Genomic DNA, 10,897 nt, shown 5'->3' on the forward strand with positions numbered 1-10,897 from the left:
TTCTGACTTGATGGAAAATAATCCAATGGCTCACTACTGCACACTCTATTCCAGACCGCACTGCTAGCCCTTAAATGTAAGTATGCTCTGAATATCATTTACATATTGTTTCGTTTCCCCTGATAAGAAGCGAGAGCCACTGAGCGGAAAGCTTTCAATCGGCGATACTCTCGGGTCAGAGCTTTACTAATTGATCGAGCGAGTGTGATACGAAAACAAAAGCCGAGCGCCGCTCCAATAAAAGTTCAGTAGGCGCTACGTAAACAAACTTTGCGGTTAGTCTGCATCTGGGGTGTCCAGAACGACCGGTTCTTTCGTTAGGTACTAAGATGAACTTGGCAATCAAACGGCTAGTTATCAGCAACGATAAGGCACTAGCGTTCAAGGTACTTCTGGGGTTAAAATAAACTCCATTTATCAGTGTACTTCGATTAACGAACAGTGCACAAAATGACACCCAATATTAAGGACGATGGTGAATGGAGAGTATCGGGAATATCGAGGAATTACCCGAGCTATCGCCAGAATCGACCGATTACCAGTGAAAGGTTTGCATCGAAAATACCCATAAATTTTAAATTAATTAAATAAAGCTACATATTTACATTTTCTCTTGCTCAGCTGGCTGGAGGGGAAAAATGTAGATGACGAGGCCGAAGGTCTTTGGCGCATAAACGATACGCTCTACGACTTAAGCGACTTTGCCGCTCGCCATCCGGGTGGCTCATCTTGGATTGAGTGCACCAGGGGCACGGATATCACCGAGCCCTTCGAGTCACATCATATCGAGGAGCGAGCTCGAGGAATGCTGAGCAAATTCGAGGTGCGAAAGGCTGCAAGGCCAAGGAACTACAAGTTCACTCTTGAAGAGAATGGTTTCTACATGACACTGAAGCGGAGAGTGCGTGAAAAGCTGAGGAAGATCGATTACTCTCCCACTAAGAAAACCGAGGTATTGTGTGGTCTTGACGAAATAAGTTCCTTCGAAAGTAATATGCTTGTTCCCTAAGAGATACTTATTGTTCTATATTCTTTCAGTTTCTCCATCTTGGTATCTTGGTGTCCGTCTTCCTCTTCAGTTGGGCAGGCACTGCTCTGGACTCATTGATCTTCAAGGGACTAGCTGGATTGGCGCTTTGCTGGGTGGCCACCTCGACCCACAATTATTTCCATCAACGGGACAATTGGCGGATGTACACTTTCAATCTGACCATGATGAACTTCCGAAACTGGCGAATTTCTCACGCCCTATCACACCATGTTTACGCTAATTCTCTGCACGACCTGGAGATGTCCATGTTTGAGCCGTTCCTATGCTGGATTCCGGATCGTCATTATGCCAGTAAAACTCAGCGATTGATCTCAGTGATTATCAGCCCCGTGGTGTATGTGGTCCTGTTCCAAGGACAGTTTCTCATACGGTGAGTGTCCAAAATAGTTTTCTGTGTATTGTTCTAATAGGTTGCATTATATTTTAGCCTGGTCCTTTCCCTGACCAAAAGAAACCTTCTGCGCTGGGATGATCTCATTGGATTCAGTCTGCCCATCTTTATATATTTATCCACTGGTGTTGGCCTGTTGAGTGCACTTCTAAGCTGGGAAATAATTATATCGGTTGGGAGCTTTATCTTCGGACTTATTGGTCTCACTGCTGCCCACCATGATCCTCGCATTCTACACGATGGGGATGCCCAGCGACAGGACTTCGATTGGGGTCTTTACCAAGTGGACACGATTATAGATCGCGGAGACATCAAGTGGTCGGATCTACTGGTGCTCACCCACTTTGGTGAGCATGCTTTGCATCACCTTTTTCCCACACTGGATCATGGGGTGCTAAAGCATCTGTATCCTGAGTTGAGGCAAACCATGAAGGAGTTCGACGTGGAACTGCGAGAGATCAATCACTGGAGTCACATTAAGGGACAGAATCAGCAATTGCTAAGAATAGAGAAGAATCCAATTCCACCGGGTAGTAAAAAGCTGAAGTAGATGGCTGCTGGGATTTTAGTGATAATTGGGGAGGGTAATGGGTATTCCGAAAAAAGTTTATAATAAAGAATAATTTTGGGTAAATTAGGCAAAAAATGTATATATTTAATACAATGTGACTAAACATACACTGATTTTCTCTCACAAAACACTTTGTTTACCTGTGTAAACAAAACGTGCTCTTAACAAAAGAGCTTTCCTCTATTCTCTTTTTGTTTGCAAATGATGCCTAAGAGCACTATAATCATTTTTGCTTTATTAGGTCGTTTGTTACGCATAATTACAATTATATTTTATAGTTCGGTTTATGAGATGCTTAAGCAGATCACTTAACACCGCTACATTTATATTTTTAGAGGTGAGAGTTTAGTGGATGTTACGAAAATGTAAAAATTTTATTTGAGTAGACCCACGAAATTGGTGAAATACACAAAATAATGATTTGATAGTGCGTTTTTGCTGAGTCATCTTGACAAAGCAATTAGAAAACCAAAATATATTTTATAATTAAATTAATTAAAAACTCTGCTGCCACAGAGTAATCAGGATATGGATTGAGCATGGATTTACCTCCTCCTTTACAGAATACAGTTTTAAAAGGAATGCAATAAAGTAACATTTATGTAAATTAAATAAATTTTTTATTACAGTCATTTTATTTTTCAATATTTTTCAATATATTTCTCTGATAAAATAATTAAATTTTCATTTTGAAAGTTTAAAACACCAAATAAGTTAGAAAAGAGCGGAGTCGCATATTTAAGAGCAGGTAAATAAGAGTATCAAGAGAATGAAATGTTACCGTCTATCATTAAGGTATTTTTCGGAATCGAGGGAAGTTGATAAGCAAATCCAATGACTGGTACCAATTGTTCAGCCATAAATAGGTTGCCGCTTGCCCAATTCTCTTTAGTTTCTATTTCGACAGTGGCCGGAGAGGTCACACCAAAAATTAATCAAATGATCGGAGTTCGCTGCGTGCTTTTGTTGCTTCTCGGCGTGGTTGCCTCCACCCAGGGAGCTAACATTTTGGGACTCTTCAGCAGTCACAGTCCGTCGCATCTGATAATCCACATGTCGGTGGCCAAGGCTCTGGTCGAAGCTGGACACAATGTGACCGTGGTGTCCATGCTGAAGCCCAAGGTGACGCACAAGGACATCCACCTGATTGTGGTGCCTATGAAGGAGGAGCAAGAACGCATCATGGAAGACCAAATGACCGAAATGGCCGGGCAAAAGAACTCACTGGTCAGCACAATGCATCGCCTTCTAACCAGCATGGATGTTATGATCGATTCCCAGGCGGAACTCCTCTCCGACCCTCGCTTCCAGCGCATCTACGAGACCAAATTCGATTTGATGATTTTGGGTTACTTCATCAACGACTTCCAACTGGGTGTCGCCCATAAGCTAAAGGTGCCGGTAATCATTGATTGGATGTCGGCACCTGTTCCGGCAATTGATAAGTACACGGGTAATCCCTCGGAGTTATCCTATGTGCCCCTCATGGGAACTGTGGCCACGCATCCAATGGGCTTCCTCAAGCGAGCTGAAAACGCATTAAAATCCCTGCTTTTCGAATTTATTTTTGTTGTGTTTGATTACAAATTGACACGCATTTATAATGATGTCTTTCCGGAACAAGATATGCCCACATTGAAGGAGTTGAGGAAGAATATCTCCATGGCCTTTGTCGGCTCCCACTTAATCAGTGAAGGACCTATTCGACCCCTGGTGCCTGCGCTAATCGAAATCGGAGGAATACAAGTGAAGGATAAGCCGGATCCTCTGCCCAAGGATATCGATCAGTTCTTAAGCAATGCCAAGCAAGGTGCTGTCTTCCTTTTACTCGGCTCCAATGTCAAGAGTTCCACTGTAAGGCCAGAAATCGTACAGACCATCTTCAAGGTATTGTCTGAACTGAAGGAGAACGTAATCTGGAAATGGGAGGACTTGGAGAACACACCCGGTAACGCCTCCAATATTCTTTATAAGAACTGGCTGCCCCAAGATGATATACTGGCCCATCCGAATACTAAACTCTTTATCACACACGCTGGAAAGGGCGGCATTACGGAAGCCCAATACCACGGAGTGCCAATGGTGGCATTGCCGATCTTCGGAGATCAGCCCGGAAACGCTGCCGGAATGGAGAAATCTGGATATGGCCTGGCTCTGGATTTGTTGACCATAACGGAGGACGGTCTGAGAGATGCCCTGAAGGAGGTTCTGGAAAATCAAAAGTACAGTCAAGCCATTGGAAAATTCTCTTCCCTGTACAGAGATCGACCCATGACCGCCAAGCAGTCGGTTGTTTTTTGGACTGAGTACATCCTGAGACATCATGGAGCACCCAACTTGCAGAGTCCCGCCGTGCACATGAATTTCATTCAGCTTAACAATCTTGATATATACGCTTTAATTCTGACGATTCTGGCCCTTTTTGTGCTGCTTACCCGACTGGTTGCCAAAATCGTGTGGAACAAATTTTGGGGAAAGGCGAAGATTTCTCAGACGAAAAAAAAACAATAAATTAAGTCAAATTAACTATTAAAGAGTTACCAAATTGTATTTCATAATTGGCCCACTTCTTTATTACGAAATTTCTCATGCTACTTGATGACGCATGCATTGAGTTATCGATAGCGCAAAAAAGATTACTTATTGGCCTAGTTACTTGTTGTTTGGGACAACTTTGAAAATATATTGATAGCTTAGCTCTTATATTTAAGAATTAAGAAAAAACTTGCACTGAAATAATAAAATATTTATATGAACAATTAATAATTAGCAATGCTTCTTTTCTGATTTATTTATAACAAGAGGAAATGCAGTGGAGATGCTCGACTATCAGATACCCGTTAATGCACGAGTCGGAGGGCGGGGGAGAAATTTTAAAAATCTTTTTTATATTGGTGGAAAGTTAGAATGGGAATGTCAATCTATGGAAACAAATTGGCAAAGCGTGTACGTCTTTAGAATAGCGTCAATACGAACGGACAGACTGGAAAGATAAAGAATGTACATATATACATACCTCATACCTATGCAAAACTATTACGTAAAGTCTTCATATTCATAATGTATTTACCAATTTTGTTTACTGATTAGACAATAAATTTATGCTTGATTCTTTTTACCATTTAATCGTGACTCAGGCTGCAGATACGCTGTCTGACAGAAAACCTTTGCGATAGCGATAATCTTATAGCAATTGACCAGTGTGTTTGAACAGACCCTAGGCAGGCTTCCCCGATGTGCCCAGTCACTACGGCGCAGCGAAAGCAACAAACCCATATGATTATAGGTACTCCCTAGTGATATTGCGTTTGCTATATAAGCTAGAACGTCAGAAACATATTATCTTAGTCGTTTACGCTGAGTTCAATTGAAAGGTTAATTCAAAATGATTGAATATACTAAAATCGGAATTTTGATTGTATTCCTTTTGGGCACGAAGACCCAATGCAGTGATGGAGCCAATATATTGGGAGTTTTCGGGACCCACAGTCCTTCGCACGTGATCGTGCATATGGCTGTGATGAAAGCCCTTGCAGATCGGGGTCACAACATTACAGTGGTGACCCAGATGAAACCGAAAATGGCGGCACATGAAAATATTACCGTGATCATTGCACCGCCGACGGAGGAGAGGCATAAATTTATCAAAGAATATATGGCTGAGGTATCTAATGAGAAACCGTCGTTCTGGGAGACCATGGTCAAAGCGATCGTCCAATCATCCAATCAACTGGAAGGACAGTATGAGTTTATGATGCATCCCAATTTCAAAGAGATCTACGAGAATCCAAAGACCAAATTCGATTTGGTGTTCTTGGGATTGATGGCCAACAACTATCAGTTGGGCATTGCTGCCAAGTTGAAATGTCCGGTCATTATTTCGTGGGTGGGCATTCCGCTGCCCTTCATGGACAGCATTGTGGGCAATGTCAACGATCCATCGTATGTCCCGACCCTAAGTGTAGCCCTTAAAGCGGGTCAAAACACCATGGACTTTGGCCTAAGATTTGTGAACTTTTTGAAATATGCCGTCATGTGCGTTTTTGAGACAGTATTGGACTATAAAATGAACCAGTTTTACGAGTAAGTATACAACAAAAAATCAGAGCTAGAAACAGAATTTGATTTATGAATTCTTTACAGGCGAGCTTTTGCAAATGAATTAGAGTTTCCAGACTACCAAGAGATGAAGCGCCGAGTTTCCTTGTTGTTCTATAACTACCATTCGCCCAGCGAAGGACCCATCAGACCAACAGTACCTCAATCCATAGAAATCGGTGGAATACAAGTAAAAGAGCAGGCCGATCCTCTGCCCAAGGAGTTGGCCAAGTTTCTTGATAACGCTGATAAGGGCGCTATATTTTTCAGTCTAGGAACTAATGTGAATACGAATACCTTTCGACCCGATACCGTGGATATCCTGTACAAAGTGCTGTCCAAGTTGCCTCAGCGAGTTATTTGGAAGTGGGAGGACCTGAAAAACAAGCCAGGAAATGCCTCCAACATATTCTTCGGCAATTGGCTGCCCCAGGACGATATCTTGGCCCATCCGAACACGAAACTATTCATAACCCATGCGGGCAAGGGCGGTGTGGCAGAGGCCCAATATCATGGAGTTCCCATGGTGGCGCTACCGATCTTTGGCGATCAACAGGGAAATGCTGAAATCATGACAAAATCTGGCTTTGGCCGATGGTTGGATATTGTCACAATGACGCAGAATGAACTGAAGGAGACTATCCATGAGGTCCTGGAGAATCCCACGTATCGCGAGACGATCGGAAAGTTCTCCACTCTTTACAGGGATCGTCCGTTAACAGCCCGTCAATCGGTCATCTACTGGACCGAGTACGTGTTGCGTCATCAAGGAGCACTTCACCTGCAGAGTCCCCTCATTCACACAGACTTTGTGGCTCGAAACAATCTCGATGTCTATGGAGTAGTTCTTCTGGTCAGTATTCTACTCATAGTCATTATTAGGTTTCAATTTTGCAAGATTTTAAATGTTGCGAGTGGATACAGTAATCGTCGCGAAGCGATAGCAAACAAGCTTAAAAGTAATTAATTGGGATCTACAATTCCATTAATGGATATGCGATATTTCAGTAGATATGATGAAATACAAACGTTGTTGTTAAGAATATTAAAAAAATTTAAATAAATTAAAGAAAAATTAACTCATGCACTCCCTTTGTATTTCTTTTTTTGAATCTCTTGATTATGGCGAAGACTACTATACAACAGATAAACCATTTGCCGGAAAGCGTGAGATTGCACAAAACTCATTCATTACATATTGTTTATAGGCATGTACTTGATACTTGTATTTGTGGGTAGATAAGTGTAAGGGGCGCTGAACATATTCACTTGCAATTTGTGTTGTCTCACAATCTTAAAGTCAGAAACACTTTAAGGAGATGCCCCATACAAAAAACTAATTCAAAATCATTCAACATAAGCACAAAAGAAACAATTTATTATTTATTCACTTGAACCTAACCTGTAAATACGAATTAGATGTCTTAACTAGGGTAATTAACTGTCGCAAGCCTTTGAAGTCGTCTGCGACCTGCATTTATATATATATTATTTTTTTCCTTAAGCTGATGTCATGCACCTTACACAACCTGACAGTTCATGAAATAGCAACAATGATTCCCAGACCTAGAACAACACTCGCTCAACAGGTTGCCCGAGCATTCCCATGTTCTCCCACAGCGAATAAATTTATTTTTAGAGGCCTCCCGCTCGGTTTCTCTCTTCTCTCGAGAACTATCTCATCGGGTAATTCCAAATCGGATCGAATTCAATTCTCAGTGATTCGAGCGGCGTCGAGGCAGCGCGTGCCGAACGCGTATTGTTTTCCAAAATATCTCATTATTATTCGAATGGCTCCTATAGATGTCTCTATATAGACGAGGTATTTAAATATCTATCATATCTTTCATAGTTCTTGTGTTAAAGTCATCAAGAGAGAGCGAAAATTGATGAAATAATAGTTAACCTACAAGTTGACATTGACTGTGCGACAAGGTTGCACTTTAACCTAAGTAATTGTCGAAACATTTTTAAAATTGGCACAAGTTGTCTTTTAAAAACCGCATTTTTCCAGGTTTCGGGAATTTATATATTACGAATATAATTATACATATAAAACAAATGAACATCTTATCTAAAACAAAGGATTTTCCAAATTTAATATATAATTGTACATGTGTATAAAAGTTCATTTAATAATGACCAAATAATTGTTGTAATGTACATATACAAATAATTAGACTTAATGATCTGAGTAGCTCAATAAAGTGCACTTTAAAATTATTGATTTAATAATTATACAAATTACAAGAGAATGTGTCGACTTTCGTCATAATTAAGATTATAAAAGTTTTACTGGGGGAAAAAAGTATAATATTTTATTAAATCACAAAAATTTGAAAGAAAGAACTTTAATCCCAGATAGAAAACAACTGAGGACCACGTAGTAAATACTTACGAAATTTGAAATAAAATGTATGCTACTGAATAGAAATACACATGCATTTGCAGATTAAACGATCGAAGATATCTTATCAGTCCGCCGTTATCGTCCAAACCCACTGTGTATAAGATAGTCGCCGGCTGCTTGGAACCATATCAGTTTCCACTCGTACTTGGACTTGAACGGAGCGAGTCATGACACAAAACCGGAGCACTTGGATTGGTTGCAGCTTGGGCGGCCTCTTGGTCGCCCTATTGGCCCTGCAATCGATGCCACAGGGAACTGAAGGAGCCAACATCCTGGGCGTCTTCACCAGCCACAGTCCGTCGCATTTCATCGTGCACATGTCCATCATGAAGACGCTGGCGGAGAAGGGTCACAACGTGACCGTCGTCTCCTCGGTTCCTCCCAAAGTCACCCACAAGAGCATTAACCACATTGTGGTGCCAATGAGTGCCGAAGATGAGAAAGTGCTCAACGATGGTATGGCTGGAATGGTCAAGGAGAAGCCTTCGATTTGGAACACCATGAAATCGATCTTCAGCTCGTTAGCCCTGCTCATTGATAAGCAGGTGGACGTTTTGGAGGATCCGCGCTTCCAGGAGCTCTATCTTAACAAGGGCAACAAGTTCGATGTGGTCTTCGTGGGATTCTTCTTTAACACGTACCAGGTGGCTTTGGGTGCCAGGTTTAATTGCCCCGTTATAATTTCCTGGTCGGGCCCACCCATGATGATGGTCAACGAGGTGCTGGGTAATCCCGAGCTGTCCAGTGTTCCCCAAATGCATATCTCCGCACCTCCCGGCCAGCCCATGAATTTCCAGAAGCGAATGCAGAACTTTGCCAGCACCTTGGGCTTCAATGCTCTCAACATCTTCCTGAGCCACAAATACAACAAGTTCTATGAGTGAGTACTTATCTATTGACTGAATCAGAAGTTTTGAAATATAATTAAATCTAATTCCAATATATTTTCAGCCGCCTTTGGGGCAATGACAAGTCAATGCCCACTTTTGAGCAGGCCAAGAGGAATGTCTCCTTGGCGTTTTGCAATGGCCATGGCATCAGCGAAGGTCCCATCCGTCCGAATGTGCCTGGAGTAATCGAAATTGGAGGCATCCAGGTGAAGAGCAAGCCCGATCCCCTGCCAGAGGACATAAAGGAGTTTTTGGAGAAGGGCAAGCACGGAGCCATTCTCTTCAGTTTGGGTTCCAACTTGAAGGGCGAACATATCCAGCCCGAAGTGGTGAAGACCATATTCAAGGGATTGAGCAGTCTTAAGCAGCAGGTGATCTGGAAGTGGGAGGATCCCAAGAACACGCCCGGCAAGGCGGCTAATATACTCTACAAGAAGTGGCTGCCCCAGGACGATATCCTGGCCCATCCCAAGCTCAAGCTGTTCATCACACACGCGGGCAAGGGAGGAGTGGCTGAGGCACAGTATCATGGAGTGCCCATGCTGGCGCTACCCGTGTTTGCCGATCAGCCGGGTAATGCCGATAAGCTGGTGGCCAGTGGATATGGCCTGCAGCTGCCATTGGCCACCCTGGATGTGGACGAGTTCAAGGCATCCATTAAGGAGGTCATCGAAAATCCCAAGTACGCAAAGACATTGAAGAGCTTCTCGCAGCTCTACCGCGATCGTCCTTTGAGTCCTCACGAATCGGTGGTCTACTGGACGGAGTACGTGATCCGTCATCATGGTGCCGCTCACATGCAGAGTCCCTTGGTTCACATGAACTTCATTGCCAGCAATAATGTGGACGTATATATCATCGCCGCCCTGGTGCTCTACATCGTCTTCATCATCAACAAGATCGTGTGGAAATTTGTGTGGCGCAAGTTATTTGGCAAATCGAACAAAGTTTCTCAGGGGAAGAAGGTGAAGAAGCAGTAGGTTGTAATTATAGAAATTTTAAATAATTTATATTTAAAAGATTAAAAAAAATGTAAAACCACAAAATTGTCTTAAATTATTTGTAATTATTTGATTTAAATAGCTGAGCAAGAACTCCTTGTGTGCACGAAATTCGGTTATCAATAACCAGCTCATAATCACCATAAACTGCCGCCAATCTTATCCGTAAACTATCCTTATCAGCGTTAAACCCGTTAACTACAAGCAACGTCATTGAATTGCATCAAATTATATCAAATTATAGTGTTGTAGAAAAAGTGACAACAAATAACAATTGTTGTTTGTTGTCTAGTGTGACAAAATCTCACTGAAAACGATTAGATATGGAACAATGTATATTGCTGCAAATAACAAAGTTTTGATAAGTTTGATAACTTTCACTATACTTCCAACTAAATGTTGTATTCAAAACCTGGTTACACACATATAGTTATAAAGGAAAATTTCAGAATCAACAACAATAATACTAAGCAAATCTGAGAAAA

General features: G+C 41.9%; 4 protein-coding genes across 4 annotated transcripts; all 4 read left to right on the forward strand.

The window, feature by feature from the left end:
• Positions 1-239: 239 nt before the first annotated feature.
• On the forward strand, positions 240-2,088 carry LOC117135131 (cytochrome b5-related protein). The gene is made up of 4 exons (XM_033295184.1): positions 240-548; positions 622-952; positions 1,039-1,421; positions 1,479-2,088. The coding sequence occupies exons 1-4, from the start codon at positions 451-453 to the stop codon at positions 1,990-1,992; spliced, it is 1,326 nt and encodes a 441-aa protein (XP_033151075.1). The 5' UTR covers positions 240-450; the 3' UTR covers positions 1,993-2,088.
• Positions 2,089-2,931: 843 nt separating this feature from the next.
• On the forward strand, positions 2,932-4,721 carry LOC117141167 (UDP-glucuronosyltransferase 2B4). The gene has a single exon (XM_033304506.1). It carries the CDS (start codon positions 2,953-2,955, stop codon positions 4,522-4,524), a length of 1,572 nt encoding a protein of 523 aa, XP_033160397.1. The 5' UTR covers positions 2,932-2,952; the 3' UTR covers positions 4,525-4,721.
• Positions 4,722-5,398: 677 nt separating this feature from the next.
• LOC117150484 (UDP-glucuronosyltransferase 2B15) lies at positions 5,399-7,086 on the forward strand. Its single transcript, XM_033317383.1, has 2 exons — positions 5,399-6,096; positions 6,157-7,086. The coding sequence occupies exons 1-2, from the start codon at positions 5,399-5,401 to the stop codon at positions 7,076-7,078; spliced, it is 1,620 nt and encodes a 539-aa protein (XP_033173274.1). The 3' UTR covers positions 7,079-7,086.
• Positions 7,087-7,837: 751 nt separating this feature from the next.
• LOC117150483 (UDP-glucuronosyltransferase 2B15) lies at positions 7,838-10,457 on the forward strand. Its single transcript, XM_033317382.1, has 3 exons — positions 7,838-7,933; positions 8,563-9,401; positions 9,473-10,457. Exons 2-3 carry the CDS (start codon positions 8,689-8,691, stop codon positions 10,389-10,391), a joined length of 1,632 nt encoding a protein of 543 aa, XP_033173273.1. The 5' UTR covers positions 7,838-7,933; positions 8,563-8,688; the 3' UTR covers positions 10,392-10,457.
• The last annotated feature ends 440 nt before the right edge of the window (positions 10,458-10,897 follow it).

Source organism: Drosophila mauritiana, chromosome 2L, assembly GCF_004382145.1.
Source record: "Drosophila mauritiana strain mau12 chromosome 2L, ASM438214v1, whole genome shotgun sequence".
NCBI lineage: Eukaryota > Metazoa > Arthropoda > Insecta > Diptera > Drosophilidae > Drosophila > Drosophila mauritiana.

Excerpts from the sequence above, each read along its gene's own strand:
- LOC117141167 (XM_033304506.1), top strand. The coding sequence starts at position 2,953 with ATGATCGGAGTTCGCTGCGTGCTTTTGTTGCTTCTCGGCGTGGTTGCC.
- LOC117150484 (XM_033317383.1), top strand. The coding sequence starts at position 5,399 with ATGATTGAATATACTAAAATCGGAATTTTGATTGTATTCCTTTTGGGC. Across the intron at positions 6,097-6,156 it reads AAAATGAACCAGTTTTACGA|GCGAGCTTTTGCAAATGAAT; the intron begins GTAAGTATACAA and ends AATTCTTTACAG.
- LOC117150483 (XM_033317382.1), top strand. The coding sequence starts at position 8,689 with ATGACACAAAACCGGAGCACTTGGATTGGTTGCAGCTTGGGCGGCCTC. Across the intron at positions 9,402-9,472 it reads AAATACAACAAGTTCTATGA|CCGCCTTTGGGGCAATGACA; the intron begins GTGAGTACTTAT and ends ATATATTTTCAG.
- LOC117135131 (XM_033295184.1), top strand. The coding sequence starts at position 451 with ATGACACCCAATATTAAGGACGATGGTGAATGGAGAGTATCGGGAATA. Across the intron at positions 549-621 it reads CGACCGATTACCAGTGAAAG|CTGGCTGGAGGGGAAAAATG; the intron begins GTTTGCATCGAA and ends TCTCTTGCTCAG. Across the intron at positions 953-1,038 it reads CTCCCACTAAGAAAACCGAG|TTTCTCCATCTTGGTATCTT; the intron begins GTATTGTGTGGT and ends ATATTCTTTCAG.